At 33.7% G+C, this 18,333-nt stretch overlaps 2 protein-coding genes across 2 annotated transcripts; one reads left to right on the top strand and one right to left on the bottom strand.

Annotated features, from left to right (window-relative positions):
- Positions 1 to 742: 742 nt before the first annotated feature.
- Positions 743 to 5,192, top strand: LOC114382966 (V-type proton ATPase subunit C-like). The gene is made up of 11 exons (XM_028342522.1): positions 743 to 988; positions 1,084 to 1,152; positions 1,303 to 1,430; positions 1,531 to 1,630; positions 2,129 to 2,196; positions 2,285 to 2,426; positions 2,641 to 2,757; positions 2,955 to 3,080; positions 3,448 to 3,531; positions 3,622 to 3,701; positions 4,787 to 5,192. Exons 1-11 carry the CDS (start codon positions 875 to 877, stop codon positions 4,884 to 4,886), a joined length of 1,128 nt encoding a protein of 375 aa, XP_028198323.1. The 5' UTR covers positions 743 to 874; the 3' UTR covers positions 4,887 to 5,192.
- Positions 5,193 to 6,501: 1,309 nt separating this feature from the next.
- Positions 6,502 to 17,888, bottom strand: LOC114382975 (DNA polymerase lambda). Its single transcript, XM_028342534.1, has 14 exons — positions 17,675 to 17,888; positions 17,435 to 17,572; positions 15,883 to 16,230; positions 15,507 to 15,585; positions 15,278 to 15,408; positions 14,648 to 14,710; positions 13,969 to 14,148; positions 13,817 to 13,870; positions 13,238 to 13,326; positions 9,580 to 9,670; positions 8,316 to 8,396; positions 7,682 to 7,749; positions 6,887 to 6,971; positions 6,502 to 6,813 (listed from the first exon to the last, which is right to left on the bottom strand). Exons 1-14 carry the CDS (start codon positions 17,771 to 17,773, stop codon positions 6,715 to 6,717), a joined length of 1,605 nt encoding a protein of 534 aa, XP_028198335.1. The 5' UTR covers positions 17,774 to 17,888; the 3' UTR covers positions 6,502 to 6,714.
- Positions 17,889 to 18,333: the final 445 nt, after the last annotated feature.

Below are 18,333 nucleotides of genomic sequence, written 5' to 3' on the forward strand. Positions count from 1 at the left end.
TTTGAAAATAAAAGAATTTTAATTAAAGTATTTGAAATTCTTAGAATTTAAAATTTTCCCATTCAAACACACTCTTAAAAAAATTTAAAAATCAGGGGAGGGGGATGACTAAAATTAAGGGAAATTTAAAACTTTTAAATACGAAATACGATCTTACTCGACTGGCATAGACAATAAATATAGTGTATATAAAAAGAAGAGGACAATGAATATTTGTTCAAGATTATTATCCAAAAACAAGTGACGGCATTTAATTGTATAAATTTATATTATACATATTTTTTCACAATTTTTTAAAGTCATGTCAAGTAATTTTTAACTTCTTATTCTAATCTAATAACTCAAATGCTTCTTATATGGATGGATATGGATATAGATTTCACAGTCTATACACACTTTATATTATTTTTGTTTTGACCGACACTTTATATTTTATTATTCACCTGCATTTGAATTTAATATATTTCTATCTTAATTTTAAAGTAATAAATGAATACCGATTTTTAAATTAAATTAATTTATTCTTAAAAATTCAAAACGTATAAGTAATAGACTTAAATAACTTTTTTGTCCATGTATTTTTTTATTTTTGTTCTAAGTAATTTTTTTTAGTTGTTATAAAATTATGTTTATTTTTTTTGTCTTTATTAAAGGAAATTGATATCATCAGAATCATAAGATTTTTTTTTCATAAAATAATTTCCTTTTTACTTCCTTTCTACTTTTTCTACTTGTATTAGATCCTATTTCTGCTCCAGACACATGACAAAAAAGCAGGATCCATTTCCAAATTCCATCACAGACAAGTGTCTATCTGTCTTGTACATTTGTAATTCCCCGCGTGATCGATTATTCAGAGTCACAGGTGTTAGTTATGGCGACGAGGTACTGGGTGGTGTCTCTCCCCGTTCAAAATTCCGCATCCACTCTCTGGAACAAACTGCAGGAACAAATCTCCAAACACTCCTTCGACACTCCTCTCTACAGAGTAAGTACTCTCTCTCTCTACACATCACTTTTTTTTTATAACCAACGACCACCGCGCCTCTTACTTTTCCTCTCATTTTCCCTCCAAATTCGCAGTTCAACATCCCCAATCTCCGCGTCGGAACCCTAGACTCCCTCCTCTCCCTCAGCGACGATACCGTCAAGGTACGTCAAATTCCCAATCACACCAAAACATTCGCGACTATTTACGGTTGCGGTTCCGTTGCGATCCTTGATATTGTGGAAAATTACAGATAAATGTGGCTGCAATTTCATTATGCTTGATCTGTTTTCTGTGTGTGTGTGTTCGTGCAGTCGAACAGTTTCGTGGAGGGAGTGTCGCACAAGATCAGGCGGCAGATTGAGGAGCTGGAGAGAGTGTCCGGCGTGGTGAGCAGTGGTTTGACGGTGGATGGAGTCCCCGTTGATTCCTACTTGACGCGGTTTGTTCGATCGCAATCGAATCTGTGATCTGTTTCTTTCTGGTGATCTTGTTGTTGTGTTGTGTGATGAAGATTTTGTGTGCTTTTGTGGTGGATGCAGGTTTGTTTGGGATGAAGCTAGGTACCCCACTATGTCGCCGTTGAAGGAGATCATCGATGGAATTCATGGTCAGGTGGCAAAGATTGAGGATGATCTCAAGGTTATTCATGTTTCTTAGACATAATTTGATTAGCTTTTGTGAGTGCCAAATGCGTAAGCTATTTCTTTACAGAGATGTATATGCTGTGGTGATTTAATGGTCTTGCTTACAATTGAGGAATGTTAAGTTCTTTCTTTTTTATGGGCATTTTGATTTTTCTTTTCTTCTTGATTGATACCCAAAGGTAACGGATTGATAATACTTTAATTTTGTTGAAAATGAACAGTGTAGGTGAAGCTTTGATAGGTTTGCTTTTCTTATGGCTTTAGCACTCTGACCATGTAGCTTATAATGACAAAGATTAAATAACAGTTACTTTCATGGTAGTAGTGCCTATTCTAAACTTGCATAAATTCAACAGAGTTGTTGCTAATGCCTATCATGAAAATGAATGACATTGTTCTTTACTGATGAACAAAGGAAAATACAGAATCCCCATTTTGCACAATGTAAATTGAATTTTCTATTTTTCCCTTAAATCTTTGTGTTTTATGTCAGGTTCGTGTTTCTGAGTATAACAATATCCGCAGTCAGCTTAATGCCATCAACCGAAAGCAAACTGGAAGGTGTGAATGTTATTTATTGAACAATCATGACTTTTTAATATAATAAGTATTTCTTAGCTGACTTTAATGACCTATTTGCCTGTTTTAGCTTAGCTGTCCGTGATCTTTCCAACTTGGTAAAACCTGAGGATATTATAACTTCAGAAAATTTAACCACCCTTCTTGCAATTGTTCCCAAGTATTCACAGAAGGATTGGCTATCTAGCTATGAAACATTGACAAATTATGTGGTAAGAGTTACCTTCTTTGCTCATATACTCAAATATCTGCTGCTACTTCCCAAAGATTATTATAAATGGGGGGATTCACAATAGTTTTCTCTTGATTAATAAAAACAGTCTTTGTAATTTATAAATAGTACAATCATGTTTCTAACTGAAATATTTCTGAAAATGACCGTTTTTCTTGATTTATTTTTTATTCTGATTAAGATAAGTATTTTAGGTTCCCAGGTCTTCCAAGAAATTGTATGAGGATAACGAATATGTTCTTTATACTGTAACACTCTTCAGTCGTGTTGCAGACAATTTTAGAACTAGTGCACGGGAAAAAGGGTTCCAAGTAAGTGCTTTTCTTAAGTTGCATATACTGTCTTCAATTTGTTAGGATTTGCATAACTCATCCTTTTACAGATTTACATCCAGTAACTTGTTTATGGAAATATGTGGGAAAGCACGAGGCATGTTATGCCGAGTGTGCAATATCAATTCATGAGTTGATGAGAAGTATTTTAATTGAATTTTATATCACATGCTCAGATTCGTGATTTCGAATACAGTCACGAATCATACGACAGTAGGAAGCAAGAGTTGGAGAAATTGGTGGAAGATCAGGAAAGTTTGAGGAGTTCTCTATTGCAGTGGTGTTATGCAAGTTATGGAGAGGTATTATTCATTTATTTATCACTTCATTTAATTTGTAGAATATATGCCCAGAATATTACAATACAGAATTTACAGATAGCAGGAAGAAACCAAGCAGATGATGAAAAAAAGAATTATGGTCAATTACTTGACTATCTGCATCCTGGATTTCTTATATGTTTTGTTTTCCGTGACTAACCACTGCTGGCATTTTTTAGCAGCCCTTAGTTTTTCAATTTAAATTTCTAGTGTTCGTCGACTTGAAAATTTTGTTGTTTTCACTATCATAAAATGTTAACAAGTTCTGTGATCTCTTCTGCTTGCCCTGTTATCATAAATGCTGTGACTCTTCTGATTTGTTATTTTTACTTCTTTTTTTTTCCTGAAGGTTTTCAGCTCCTGGATGCACTTTTGTGCAGTGCGTGTATTTACTGAGAGCATTCTGAGATATGGTCTTCCACCATCTTTCTTGGTAGATATACCCATCTGTACAATAGCTTTCACCTTCATTTTTTCCTTCAAATATTTTATCTCTGACCCTTGATTCTTGTGGTCATTCCAGGCATGTGTTTTAGCCCCATCAGTCAAAGCAGAGAAGAAAGTACGCTCTATCCTTGAAGGGTTGAGTGGTAGCTCAAACAGGTGAGTGCCTTGTTGCTGTTTATGGTGTATGACTTAAAATATATATACTTAAGTAATTTTTATACCCGGAAAGGCACAGACAGGATTGGTGTCAAGATCCTTCTCTTTTTTTCTCTTCTTACTTCTTTTAGATATATAAAAAAAAACAATGCTTTTGACTTTTTAGAAAACTTCTACTTCTATTGTTTATGTTTGTCACTGGATGTGTTGTTGGGCAGTGTCTTATTTTACAGTTTCATGCATCTTCATAAAATTTGGTAAATGCATTAGAAACGCAAGAGGTGTCATGTCATGTTTTTTACACCAAAGAGAGTAGTATTACCAGTACCATATTTGGTGATTTCTTAATCAATCATCACAATCCTTGACTAATCACCAGATGAAAAGAGAGAAAGTAAACAAAAGAAATTTGTTGCCACTTTGGTTAATCGGTACTTCTGTCACATTGTGCATGCATTGCCAACAATGCTGCTTGTCAAATTCTTGTGATTTCTCTCCAAAAATTTAATGCTCCTTTTTCAAGGAAGCATCAATCTAAAACACTGTCCACGTTGTTACACTACACTGCTACATATTCTATCTTAATTTTTCAAGGAAGCCTTCAAATTTTTTAGGCATTGCCAACCCATTATTATTGGTAAACCCCAAAACTCAATTTTTTCACTTTGTCTTTGCTTTTACTATTACCGTTGCTATCGTTTGCTCTACTCATATGCCCAGATGAATTGATTTTAACTCTACTTTAATCCTACCCCTGTAATATGATGGCGGTATTATGGAATAACATGCTCAGAAACTCAATCAGCAATTCCTATGACACATTTCAGCAGAACTTGATTCCCCCTAATATTTTGATGCACACAGGCCATATTTATAGTTCTATTATTTATCTATTATATATATATATATATATATATATATATATATATATATATATATATATATATATATATATATATATATATATATATATTTTATTTTTTTTTTATTATTATTTTTTTTTTTTCTTCTCAACTTTTTTCATAATTCTCTTTAATGCCACATGTGCTCATATTGTTATTGTTCCTTTCATATTTTCGCTGCAGTGCTTACTGGAAGACCGAGGACGAAGGAGTTGGGATGGCTGGCCTAGCAGGTGATGCTGATGCCCACCCTTATGTCTCCTTCACTATCAATCTTGTTTGAGTGCAGCACCCAGAAACAATCCCTCTCCATTCAGGGTCAGCGAAGGATTCCTTTGTACATTAGGGTCATGTTCAATTCTTTTTATTTTTATTTTTATATATATAATTATATAATTTGAGCGTATTCAAGTTTCCAGAAGGATCTGGTGAATTGAAGTGTAGTTTTGTGGTGCCAAGTTTTGATCATTAGCCACTTGTATGATGAGTTTCATTGTTTGATCGTTTGTGATTATGCGACTCGAGGAGTTAGAATCGTTGTATTTTCCTGTTAAATATCTACGATATATTATATAATATTTTAGTTGTATCTTTAGTTTTTTTGTTTTTCTACTCATGCGATGTACGAAATTTTAATATTGGATGTAGATTATGATTTAAATAATTTTTATAAGTAACTAAATTATAGTTTATATATTTTGTACGAAATTTTGCAATTAAATATAATTAATGGGATTTACCCTATCTTTTGAATATTTTTTTTTCATTTAGTGGAACTAAATATTTATGACTATATGAGATTTGAACTTCCAACATCACTTTATTTGACCAGCAATTATTATTAATAGGTATTTATGTATGTTAAAATACTTAAGGAATGTTTGGTAAAAATAATAATATAACTAAAAGTTTAAAAATTAGCTCAAAGTAGAAAAGTTTGCTTTTAGCTGAAAGTTGTTGAAAACTATTAACTTACTGTATTAGAATAATTTGGTAAAATTAGCGATTAACTATTTGATTAGAGCAAAGATATTTTTGTATTATTTATTTATATATTTTTTTATTTTATAGATAATTTGTTTTGGTAATTATTATTTTGGGCTTTAGTCGATTTTTAACTTGCCAATTTTTTGTTAAAACGTTTTTGGTTTAAAGATATTAAAGGAGAAATTTTACTAAAATAAATTATGTAATATCAAACGAGACAATAAATGAGATTTATTAAAATATTAAGGATAAAATGAAGTAATAATAGTAGAATTTAAGTCATAAGTTCAAATATTTCTAATAAAATAAAAAATATTACAAGTTTGTAAAATAATCTATGTGCTTGATATTTCTATTTTAATAAAAAAAAAAGTTTATAAATTAGTTAAATAAACTGTAAGTTAGATAAGATGACTTGCCAAATACACATTTAGATAATTGCGATTTTTTTAAAAATTATAGAACTTTTAGTCAAGAAGGTATTTTAAGAGTTGACCGGTACTAGTTTTTTTCCCCTATTTGTTTGTAAACTGGAAAATCAATTTTTGCACTGTCCAATAAAAACATAATTTCAACATAAAAATTATTCAAATAAATAAGGCACATATCTCAATTACACTGGTTTAAAATATATATATCCCAACATAATTAATTTTGCTCTGTTCTAAGAATCGTTGTTGACACTTATTAGCTGCTATTTATGTTTCATTTTGCTCCTGCTTAAACCATGAATAATTATGTCATTGAATTTAAAAAATATTTAGCCACTGAATTATGCATCTTTTATTGTTTTCTCAACCTATATATATATATATATATATATATATATATATATATATATATATATATATACCGCTAATTTCACTTGCATACAAGTTTAAGGTAACTTATAATGCATTTTAAACAAATCCTACGTCAAAACTGTTCTCATCTTATAGAACCATTTTTTGTACAAAAATATATACTAAGTCAGATACGTGAATTGTATCCTGCGAGTATATTTATTTACAAAGCAGCAAGAGATTTCTTACTAACCAAAAAGCCATTTGCTAAATACATCAACATATTCTACAAGGTTGAATGCTGAGAGCTAGCAAGAGATTTCTTACTAACCATCTCTATACTTAGAGATTTCTTTCATGTGGTTCAAGACAAGGGAAGTCTAGGAAATCAAATATCTCCTTTTCAGTATTAAATTTCAAACTTGCACTACCTTTTGCACCCTGCAGTGGCAAAAGTATAAGTGAGAATTCAACCAAATCAGGACGAAACCGTTAACATTCTTTTAAGCCATACCCGTTTGCCGCCAGAACCCTGAGTAGCTGGAAATAGCCCTGTATCGTCAAGCCGGAATCCTTTAGATTCTGCTTGCAGCCTCAACCTGTGCCCAAGCACCCGAAAAAAGAAAAACCACAACTCTATAACTACGAATGGCCCAGAAATGACAACATAGATAATTAAGACACTGACCAAGTCCCATCATTGATAATAAAGTATGGTTATGAAAATATCCACTCTTTACACATGAAAACAATAAAGAGTTAGTTTGGAGAAGTTTTTCAATAAGCACTTGTAAGAAAATGAAAAAAAAATAAGGAGATACAGTGAGTGAAACTTCTCTCCTAAGTTGAAATTATCTTATGTACCTCTGTTTATGAATGAGTTAAATGAAAGTGCTTCTCAAAAAGTTGAGTTGCATAAATTAATTTCAACTTATGGGAGAAATTGGATTCAAACTTGCTCAAAATGCAAGATTCATAAAGTTTTGAAAAGATAATCCTGTGTTGGCCACAACACTGACATAAATTAAGATGCCACCTAGCTTAATGTTGAAAACCAATTTCTTAGATCCATTAGTTCAGCATTTCAAAAGGTATCTGAGGAATCTTGGTTCCCACATTCTATCTCTCTCCTTTTCTGCAAGCATTCACTAAAGTAACGTGTATATAAATGTAAGAAAGTAAATTAATCTAATATTCCCATACTCTATCAAAAGAAAAATCTCGGAGATACAATTTGAACTTCCCGACTAGAGCTCAATGGCCAAAACTCTGAAAACAGAAAGTTCAGTCCATAGAGAAGCAAGTATACCTTCTATTCAAGACATCGTTTCCAGTCCAAGCTACAAGTCCAAAAGCATATATGTCTCTTGGGTACACCTGCCAAAAAATTAAAGTCAACCATGTTATAAGTTGGCTAATGAAGAAATCTACGATTCAGAAATTTGAGAGATAAATTTGATAAACTGTGATTTTGCTATTAAGTTTTGATTCTCTAAACTCAGAGATCAGTGTTTATACGGCACAGTGACATACAACAGAATATACAAAAGCTTGTAACACAAGCTACAGCTAGCAGTGACTAGCACTACTGAGCTGGCAACAGCTAATACAATTACAATGTATTGTACAGAACAGAAAGGAAAAAAACCATAAAACTATATGTAGTCTATATACTCTATCAGCTAAGCAACAAAGTACAATTAGCAAACGAAGGAGAGGGGATTGCATTTACATTTTTACCAGTATCCTATGGCTAAGTGCTAATTGTGTAAATGATTGGCAATCCCGGCACTTTCATACAGAAAAAAAAAAAACATGGCAATACAACTACGTGAAAATGTGTGCCCTGCAACATGTCTGAAGAAAGAAAAAGGGAAAACCTTAATTTGTTAACTCCCAAGAACCTTCATAAGATATTCTATTTAAAAAAAATCATTTGTCACCTTTAAATCAATACGATGCCGCAACTCCCGTCCAGGATAGGTGCAAAAACCAAAATAAGTGTCAACACCAGAATCAGTAGCCTGTCTAGACAGAGAAAAATTAACAAAGAAAATAGAAATATTGCAGAAACATCTAGCAGATAGATATACAAAAATATCATGTAGAGATTGATTCACCAAACAGTATATCTAAATATAATTATATACAAATTATAGAAAGATAAAGATATCCGAAACAGAGAATGAAATCCTGAGCTCCTTATAGAATAGGATGATGGTTTAATTGAAATTCCTAGTGTATGATAAAATAAGATATAATTATTAGCTCCTGGTTATAAGATTAGCAAGTTTTAAGATGCTAACACATTCCTGTAGGATCCCAATCAAAGTTCCAAATAATCCAAAAACATAAAAGTTAGAAAACATGGTCCACCTTCCTCATTTTCTCCAGAATGCTGGTCATTTCAAAATTCATGCACTACTCAAGGTAGCATATTGTGGTGGGAGTTCCTATCCTGGGTGAAGGAAGTCAGAACCATCCACTGTAGACCCATGGATTTTCTCCAGCACTCACCTACTGCAGGATCATCGGCTACTGCTAGAAGATGGAAACTTTGGTGGTTGGCAGCTACAAATGAAATCTGGAAGCTTGGAAATGATATCATTTTCCATAGTCAATCCTTCGATATCTCTAAACTGGCAGATAGTATTCTTTTTCTTATGTGGACCTGGCTGAAGGGGTGGGAAAGGGACTTTAATGTCCCTTTTTTCCAGTGGGCTTCAGCAATGTCTTTAGTTTTTATTTAATGTTTCTAAGAAGGGCAGGGCTGTGTTTTAAGTACTTCTGGTTGTATGCTTAGTTCTCTGCAACAGTCAATCCTAATCTGTATCTTCTAGTACCTCTGGTACTTCTATCATTAATATAAATTATATTTGCAGTTCAAAAAAACTCAAGGTAGCATATTCAATCCTTCAAGCAATTAAAATCTAGAATTTTAACCATATGAACTGTATAACACAGAGAAGTGTTTGCAAACGAACCCAACAGTGTGGTGGAGCTGAACTTAAACTGCTATTTACAACACAACAAACTCTTTACGCTTTGCATCTTCATATGCAAGCACACATACACTCTTATTTGTGATGATATCAGCATACAGATGAAATTATGCTCTGTAGGAAAAATATTATCTATCTTTTACAGGAAAGCTTAATAAGTCAAATAAAAATATCATTTGTAGACAACAAGAAAATGCTAAATTACCTCTTCACTGTGACTACTGAAAATTAAGTCCTCCCTCAGGAAATTCATATCCTTTAAATGCTTTACGAACTTTGGCAAAAATCCTTTGTGGCTGCAAGCAATAAACAAATATATTGAACCTCTGAACATGAAAAAAGAAGTTTCCACAAGGCGCAACTTTACCACTGCACCAGGGCTTGCATTCCCAAACTAAAATCATGATTCTAAAAGAATGTTTTAAGAATTTTGTTTTACCAAGGGAAAATTTTGATACATGGTACCAGTAAAATAATACTATTTGTTATTCTATTAATATTTATAAGAATATGGATTTGAGCCTAACTCACCTCAAAAGCTAGCTCATAGGGTGAGGATTGTTCCCCACTTATATACTCTATCTTGGCCTTATCTCTAGCCGATGTGAGACTTGACTCTTATACCGTCTTAGAATGTGGGTTTGCGCCTAACGAAACTCCAAAAGCTAGTTTTTGGGGTTGAGTTAGGCCCAAACCCACATTAAGACTTAGACATATACCATGTACAAAGGGAAATTTAGTTGCCAATTTTTATGTATTTTATTTTAGTTGCATGCAGCTCTATTTTTATATTATATATCAAATACTATTTACCATATGTGTATAGCGGATTATTGGCTTTCCGCCATTTTCCGCAATCTGCAATTGATACCACATTGTGGACATTCAAAAACTGACAACAAAATCTTTCTGAATTGAGGAATTAAAGTCAACAAAATTTTGTAATCCCCTCATAGTTTGTATGATGGTAAGTTCCAAGTGGTGTTTAGTACCACTCTACATCCCACCAACTAAACACAGTGAAGGATAAATTAAACGTTAATGCAGGAGAAGAAAAAAACAAGGCATATTGTTTAAACTTCATAATGCAGATAGATTAATTTAAGTAGGAAGAAAAAGAAAGACTAAAAAGTCGTGTATTAAATAGTTCAGTTACGAGGAGGATAAATTAAACAACACATTGATGGTAGAATTAAACACACCACCGACTCATAAATAACTCAAATTAAATGCATTGGCGCAGCTGTCTCTATAGCCAAATTATGCATTCCTCTTTAAGGGCCTCAAGTTCATCAGACGCTCTCATAAGTATCCCTTCCCACCAAAAGATAAAAAAAGTCATGTATTGAATAGTTCAGCTACGAGGAGAATAAATTAAACAACACATTGATGGATGAATTAAACACACCACCGACTCATAAATAACTCAAACTAAATGCATTGACACAGCTGTCTCTAGAGCCACGTTTTGTGTTCCTCTTTAAGGGCCTCAAGTTCATCAGACACTCTCATAAGTATCCCTTCCCACCATTGACAGACTACCACTGAGCCTCTGATGGAATCTCAAAATCTAGTTCAGGTATCTTAATGGTAGCAGATTCTGATTATATCACCTTGTCGATTTAGCATCTTCTGTTCTCCTGATGGGATCTCCAGAGAGTAACAACAACCATGCAGTTGAATTTCACCAGCAAACTGTACTTCATTGTTCCTCTCACCAGTGTGGACATTCAAAATCTGACAACAAAATCTTTCTGAAGCGAGGAATTAAAGTCTATAAAAATCTTGTAATTCCCTCAATTCAAACGGTGGTAAGTTCCAAGAGGTGTTTATTACCACTCTACAGACCCCAACTAAACGCATTGATCGATAAATAAACCACCACCAACTCATAATAAATAACTCATGAATTAAATGCATTGATATGGGAGTAGAAAAAACAAGGCGCGTTGTTTAAGCTTCATAACGTTCACCGCTTAATTAAGAGGGAAGAAACTTCTTAATTACTCAGTGAACGTTATGAAGCTTAAACAATGTGCTTTGTTTTTTTCTTCTCCTGCGTCAATGCGTTTAATTTTAGTTACTTATTATGAGTTGGTGGCGGTTAATTTATCCATCAATGCATTTAGTTGGGGCTGTAGAGTGGCATTAAACACTGCATGGAACTTGCCACCGATTGAACAGAGGGGATTACAAAATTTTTATTAACTTTAATTCCTCACTTAAGAAAACCATCTTAGAATTTGGGTTTATGCGTAGCTTAACACCATGAAACCAGATTTTAAGGTGAGGACTGCCCAAGCTTATAAGCTTTATTTTAACCAAATATTTAGTCAATGCGAGACTAAACTACTACCCTTGAGGTTGCAATTAAGGCAGCCCCCAAAGAGGCCGCAACTAAGGTGGGCTAGGAGTGACCGCAATCAAGGCGGCTTTCCAACAACTACAATGATTTAGAAAAGTCTCAATGTGTTTAAATGCAAATTTTCTTAAACTGTTGAAAATCAGAACATAATATTCTGAATTTCTGATTCTATTAATAATAATAATAGTTTATAGGCACATAATCTTTGATTTAGAGAAAAAAAATATCCTCTATTTATATACAACTAATGTAATCAACCTATATAAACACACATTCGCTGTGTATTCAAACACACGTTTTTCACTCAATTATCCCTTTGTTTCCTCCTATTTTAACATGTTATCTAGAGCCAGACAGAACTATCACGAAAATTGTGCCTCACTAGGGACCTACTATCCCTGATGGACCCTTCTGCTCATCACTCTTCTTCTGGTGACCTGTTTTTGCATTCCAGCAAATTTTTTGGCTTCTTAACCGGTCATCGCCGCAACTTAAGTGATTTTCCTAGTGACCATCCACCTTTTTTGGCTCTCTTGAGCCTATCTACAGAACCCCAAAACGATTTCCTAGGCATGCCAAACAGCTTCATGCAGGATGTGTTCCTGGTGTTTGAGATTGATGTTCAAGCCACGCTTCTGGCGTGGTGGTTGCCCATCTCAGTGCACCTATCCCCAGAGTCTCGTCTCAACCCATGCACGTTTGCTGGTACTCGTTATCCAGATCTGATTTCTGTTGCTGATATCTAGTGATTTTTTGTCACTGTTTGCCTTCATTTTCTCTCATGACATTGGCTTCCATTAGCCCTATCTTTGTCCCAATTGCACTAGCCCCATCTTTTTCCAAGATACATTAGCGCCCCTGTCTTTGTTCCAAATGCACTGACCCTATCTATGTCCCAGGTGCAATAGTTCCCGACTATGTCCCAGATGCATTGGTCTCGTTTCTACTCCAGAAGCAGTAGACTTAGTTTCAAGTTTAAATAATTTGGATCTCCTATATTATTTGTTTGAAGATTCCGAATGTGGTTTCAAGAAGAACGGACCTTGCTTTGCTTAGCATGAATTTTCTTTCGCAGATGGTCATTCCAGCGATTTGGCAAAGATATTTTTTGTAGCAATTCTCTCTGGCTTCTCCAGCAACCCTGAGTTGCTTCTCAAACTATTGTTTTTTTGGTGGAGTTCAATTTTTTTGTTTTCCACTTTGTTAGGAATAAATTATTTTCTTGTAACAAGTTGAGAGCTTAGTAAGCTTTAGATTGAGGGGGAGTGTTGAAAATCAGAATATAATATTCTGATTCTATTAATAATGTTGGTTTATAGGCACATAATCTTTGATTTAGAGGAAACATGATATCCTCTATTAATGTATAATTAATGTAATCAACCTATATAAACACGCATTCGCTGTGTATTCAAACACACGGTCTTCATTCAATTATCCCTTTGTTTTCTCCTATTTAAACACCAATGAATAAAGGTTATAAGGAATCAAGCAGTACCTTTTTCCATCAGGATGTGTTATAATGATATCAATGTCTCCGCAAGTAGCTTTCCCACGTCGATATGATCCCCCACAAATGATAACAACCTAAATGACACAACACCATAACCGAAATTTCAATATCATGTTTCAAATCAAACTATGGGAGCAACAAAAAATTATATGTTGGTTATGTCGATAATATTAAGAATTATCTGTGCAATCTCTAAGTGAAAGCATGAATTGAAATACAAGGGGGTAAAGGTTTGAGAAACAAGGGGTCCCTAAGTGTTATATGAAGTAAATTGCAACAATTTTGTAAAATATGAGGTAATAATTTGGACCGATCCATAAGAAAAAGATAAAAAAAAAAGGCCTTGAGATTGAATAAACAAAAGCCTAGGTTGGCCATTGGCAAAAAAAAAAACAGTGATGCTCTGTTTCATCTTGAGCAGCTAAAAGAAATATCTATTTTGAAATACACACAAGAACAGACAAACAAAGAGAGATATTTCATGTGACAGATTCTTACGAAACATTTTTGACAAGATAGAAAGCTCATATTAATCTCAGTTGAGCAAGGATTTGTAGAGCTTACCCCAGGCAAAACATCCTCCCCAACTTTCTGTAAAATGTGTTCCATCTCCTGAGCCTATCAAATAAAAAAGGGCATCGGTGTTTTTAGCAAAATGTTTTTTTTTGTCCGGGGGGGGTGGTTGATATCATCTTTTTAACAATAGTACCACAGACCTCGTGGCGTGGAATCCGTTGCCCGATATCATCAAAGTATTTTAACCCTAACTTCTGTGCATTTGTAAGTGAGTCATCATTCCTAAGATCATCTAACGAACGATGTCCCTTCTCATACAATTTCAGTGCTGTGGATGGGCCTATGCCCCATACTTCTCCAAATAACGATATTGTCCGCACCTATAGTTAAATAAGGGGGAAAAAGAGAAGGCAGCAAGATTGCAATAAATGTCGACAATATACAAGCTGTTAATATCCTACAGAAAACTTAGCATTTCCTATTACACATTGATCAACTAAACAATAAATGATAAAAAATACTAATTCAGAGGTAATTTTTGCATATAGACTAGTAGACCAACCATTAACTATCCATGCAAATAATAGAGTACACATTAAGCCAACCTTAAAAATTGAGTTCAAACATCACTCTCAAGAAATTACGACAAAACATAATTACTAGCTCCGACACTAAGACAGTAAGTTATCAAGCACTATATTACATGGGTTCTTATGAGCGTTTTCATGTAATCTAAATGCAAAAGTATTACAGATTGTGATCACATAAGGATCATTCGTGGATAAAAATAAAATATGAATCATTAAAGCTAAAAAATTAAATTATTCATACAATTTTTTTCATGGATCTCAAACTAAGCAGGGTTAATACTTGTAATACCTTCTCATCAGTTTCAAAGTGTTCCAATTTGGATAACTTCCCAGTAGTCATTATCTCCTGAACCTGCAAATAGTAAAAGCAGTTGCTTGTCTTGTTATTTGACCAAAGGCTAAAGTGTAAATCATTACATAAGAAATGGCAGCAATGTCTTCTTAAGATCCAAATTCATATTGCTGTGCCATAAATGTAGATTCATTGCCTTTAAAATGAATAAAATAAAACTTCAGAAGGCCAAAAAAGGTAAATAGGAAGCATCACCAAATATTAGAGGCAAACAACTATGTTATAATAACAATCATAATTTGATGGCCCAATAACAAACTTTCTTAAAGAATCATAGTTCAGAAATATCAACACACTAAAACTCAATTGTCCTCTTAGATGGATCCCCAATATAACTAGACAGACAACACAATGCACCTTTATTCCCAGTAATAAAATACAACTAGGAGGGTATCATAGAAGACAGCTGAAATTTTAGAAGAGAAAAATCTAATAGGGAAGAAGAGCAATAGAGCTATTAGCAACTAATATTAAGAAACTAAATATATATATTGTCAATCAAACTAAACAAAGTGTAGTGCAGGATAGAAGCTCAAGATAGAATGTCTAGTGACATAGTTCACTTACATGATCTTTCATTGATTTGCCAATAGATGGCAGATTGTTTATCTGGTCGGTACTTTCAATTTTGAATGGCAACTTTTCAATCACGGCAATAGCTTTGTGATAGCTAAAGGACCTCCGATCATCACCCAATGCTTTCAAAAAGCATTAGCCCAATAATTAAAAGCAACAGAGTAACAGAACCATAAAAAGACTACAATATGTAGGAGACTAGGAGTTATAAGTGTCTTACCTCTATATATGTTCACAAGTTTCCCAAATATCTCTGTTATGTTCTTGTTTAGATCAGGTGGATGGTATGATAAGGATGACTGCAAAGTGCACCACATGTTAGTGATGTTTCAACTTTCAACGAGAAGGAACAAACCTGAGTAATAGGCATATATACGAGTGATAACTGATAAGCATGCGTGTGTGTGTGAATGCATGAATGAAAACTAGACATGGTTATATGGACTGGAAGATAAGAAAAATATTAAATTTATTTCTGCAGAAGCTTATTATTAAATCTTAATAGAGGTGCCAGAGGAAAGTGCTTGTTTTGAAAGAAAAATAGTCACAAAAGCAAAATAATGTTCAGCTGTTGGCACATAGATCTTAGTACATACGGCCTCATTTTCAGCATCAAGGTGTTGTTGTCTTGTGTTTCCATAACTTAAACTGTCAACTTCACCATGACTGCTTATTGTGCTTGTTGATGAAAATACCGCTTTTTCTTTTCCATCATCATCATGGCTTTCATTTTTTACAATTTTTGTATCCTCAGTAGATAATTTGCTCTTTTTATTAAGCAATTGTTGAAGATCGCTTGAAGTCCTTTGATTAGTCAGTCCAGGGTCCAAAGACTTCTCAGGTATATGTTCACCTTGAGAATCCAACTTCAGTAAATACATATCCTCTGATAGTATCTCCCCTGATTTCAAGCAGTCCTCCAACCATTGATAAAGGAGAACTCTCTGCACAATGCACCGTTAACCCAAAAATAATTAAACAAAAGGCATGTAAATCACATTCCAAACACAAACAAAAACCCACATTATGCACTTCAAAGGTGATTGCCTAACAAACAAAATAATCAAGTACCAAATTCAGTCCTCACATAAGTCAAAGTACAACATAACGAGTCTTTTTTTTAAAAAAAAAAAAAAGCAGCTCAAAACATGATCAAGACCCTTCAAATACCATTAGAGCATCTCCAATGGTGTACTTAAAGTGAAGGTTTTTAACTCCTTTTTAGTAGGTCATATCATACCATGTAAGATTTAAGAACTTTTAACAACTTTCTACTTCAATGGTGCAATCATCTAAGAACTTAAAATGGGTCTCACATATCATCTCACAAAATGGTTTTTTAATTGTAAGAACGAGTTGCTTACATAAGAAACCGTTCTTACAGCTGAAAGCCTTGTCGGTGTCCTCCAATGGTAATTTTAAATAAGAAGCGCATCTTAAACTTAAGAACCTCACAAGAACCGATGTTGAAGATGCTTGTGGTAGACATCTACTTTGGTCCCTGTAAGATATACAGGACCTGATATAATATTGACCCTATATCAATAAATGCATCTCTTTAGCCCTCTAAAGGTATATAAGGTCCTTAAGAAACCGCTATTTTGTTTTGGTAAGCAAAATTATACATTATTAATTGTAGACCAAACAAAGCACAAGATGTGCCAGAGTTTGGAATCCGGAGACAAAAATAAAAGTGTTACAGATTCAGCTAAGCCCCTAAAAAAAGAAAATGAAAAATCAAAGACAAAGACAAAGGCGCCCCAAACAAAAGCCGAAAAGACTATGCATGAAATCTTTGGAAATCAGGTGGAAAATGACTTGTGAGACAAAAGTACTATTGCAAAAGGATCGGAATCATTGCTTTTACTTTCATTTTGCTTTTATCAGTTTGATCTTCATTGGAGCGCGCATCACAACAATTTCAACTGCAAACCAAACATGTACATAATAACACACACACATCAGCAAGGTTACAATAGCATCATTTGACCCTTCCATCTATAACCGGATTGTACCAACTATCAATATTGTTGATGAATGGAAGGCCAAAATGGGTGTTTTATGGATACTATCATCATCTTTTCATCCCCATGGAAACATAATTACACTTAAGCAAACATAAAATACACCAACTTAAAAAAAGCTAACCCCTTTAAAACGTGACAAACGCTCCCTATCCAGTTGCTGAAGAAGGGCATCTGAGTGCATAGCAAAAACATGAGTGACCCGTTTGGAGAAGCGCTCCTCTATCACAGCCCCCATTTGCACCAACCTTTCCTTCCAAATCTGACACGAATTGAAAGTGAAGAAACTTGAAAAAAGATGCAAACTTTGGAAGTTCAAATGGAAATAAAAAAGTGGGTTCTGAATGCACAATGATACTTGTACCTGGAATCGACGGGATTGAACTCCTTTGGGGACCAAAAACACGACCATGCCACTGAACATTCCATGAGGATCAGACTCGGGTTTCTTCTTTGGCGCCATTTCACGGCGTTTTACTTTCTTCGTTAATTAATGGCTTCTACAGTGACTGTTAGTCGCTATGCAGCTTGAGTGCGTGCAATCCATCAGTTTAAAACTTACGGGGATGTTGGACGCGTATGTAAATATAAATAAACAGCTCTTTGTTGTTTGAGACTGTCAACTGTGAAGAGAAAATTGAAAGATGAGACAAAATTTTAGGTTCGATTTCACTTTTGGTACTATGTAATAACTCAAAAATAAAGGATCAATTACTAATTAGATAAGATTGGTATAACTCAAAAATAAAGGATCAATTACTAATTAGATAAGATTGTTAGTTAGTTATGATTAATATTTTATTAGATAAGATTAGGAAGTTAGGATTAAAAAATTAGTTAAGATTAGGAAGTTATGATTAGAATTTTATTTTAAACAATTAGATAAAATTAGAATTTTATCTTAAAACAATTAAATAAGATTAGAAAGTGAGAGTATAAATATTAACATATACTAATAGAAGGTATGCAGAAAATAAAAATTATTTAATTTGTTTTTTTTTCGAGTAAAAATGAGTGAAGTTA

Source organism: Glycine soja, chromosome 2 (genome assembly GCF_004193775.1).
Source record: "Glycine soja cultivar W05 chromosome 2, ASM419377v2, whole genome shotgun sequence".
Taxonomy (NCBI): domain Eukaryota; kingdom Viridiplantae; phylum Streptophyta; class Magnoliopsida; order Fabales; family Fabaceae; genus Glycine; species Glycine soja.

Excerpts from the sequence above, each read along its gene's own strand:
- LOC114382975 (XM_028342534.1), bottom strand. The coding sequence starts at position 17,773 with ATGGCGCCAAAGAAGAAACCCGAGTCTGATCCTCATGGAATGTTCAGT. Across the intron at positions 15,409-15,506 it reads ACTTGTGAACATATATAGAG|CATTGGGTGATGATCGGAGG; the intron begins GTAAGACACTTA and ends GCTTTTTGAAAG. Across the intron at positions 13,327-13,816 it reads GGGAGGATGTTTTGCCTGGG|GTTGTTATCATTTGTGGGGG; the intron begins GTAAGCTCTACA and ends TGTGTCATTTAG.
- LOC114382966 (XM_028342522.1), top strand. The coding sequence starts at position 875 with ATGGCGACGAGGTACTGGGTGGTGTCTCTCCCCGTTCAAAATTCCGCA. Across the intron at positions 989-1,083 it reads TCGACACTCCTCTCTACAGA|TTCAACATCCCCAATCTCCG; the intron begins GTAAGTACTCTC and ends CCAAATTCGCAG. Across the intron at positions 1,431-1,530 it reads GTTGATTCCTACTTGACGCG|GTTTGTTTGGGATGAAGCTA; the intron begins GTTTGTTCGATC and ends TGGTGGATGCAG.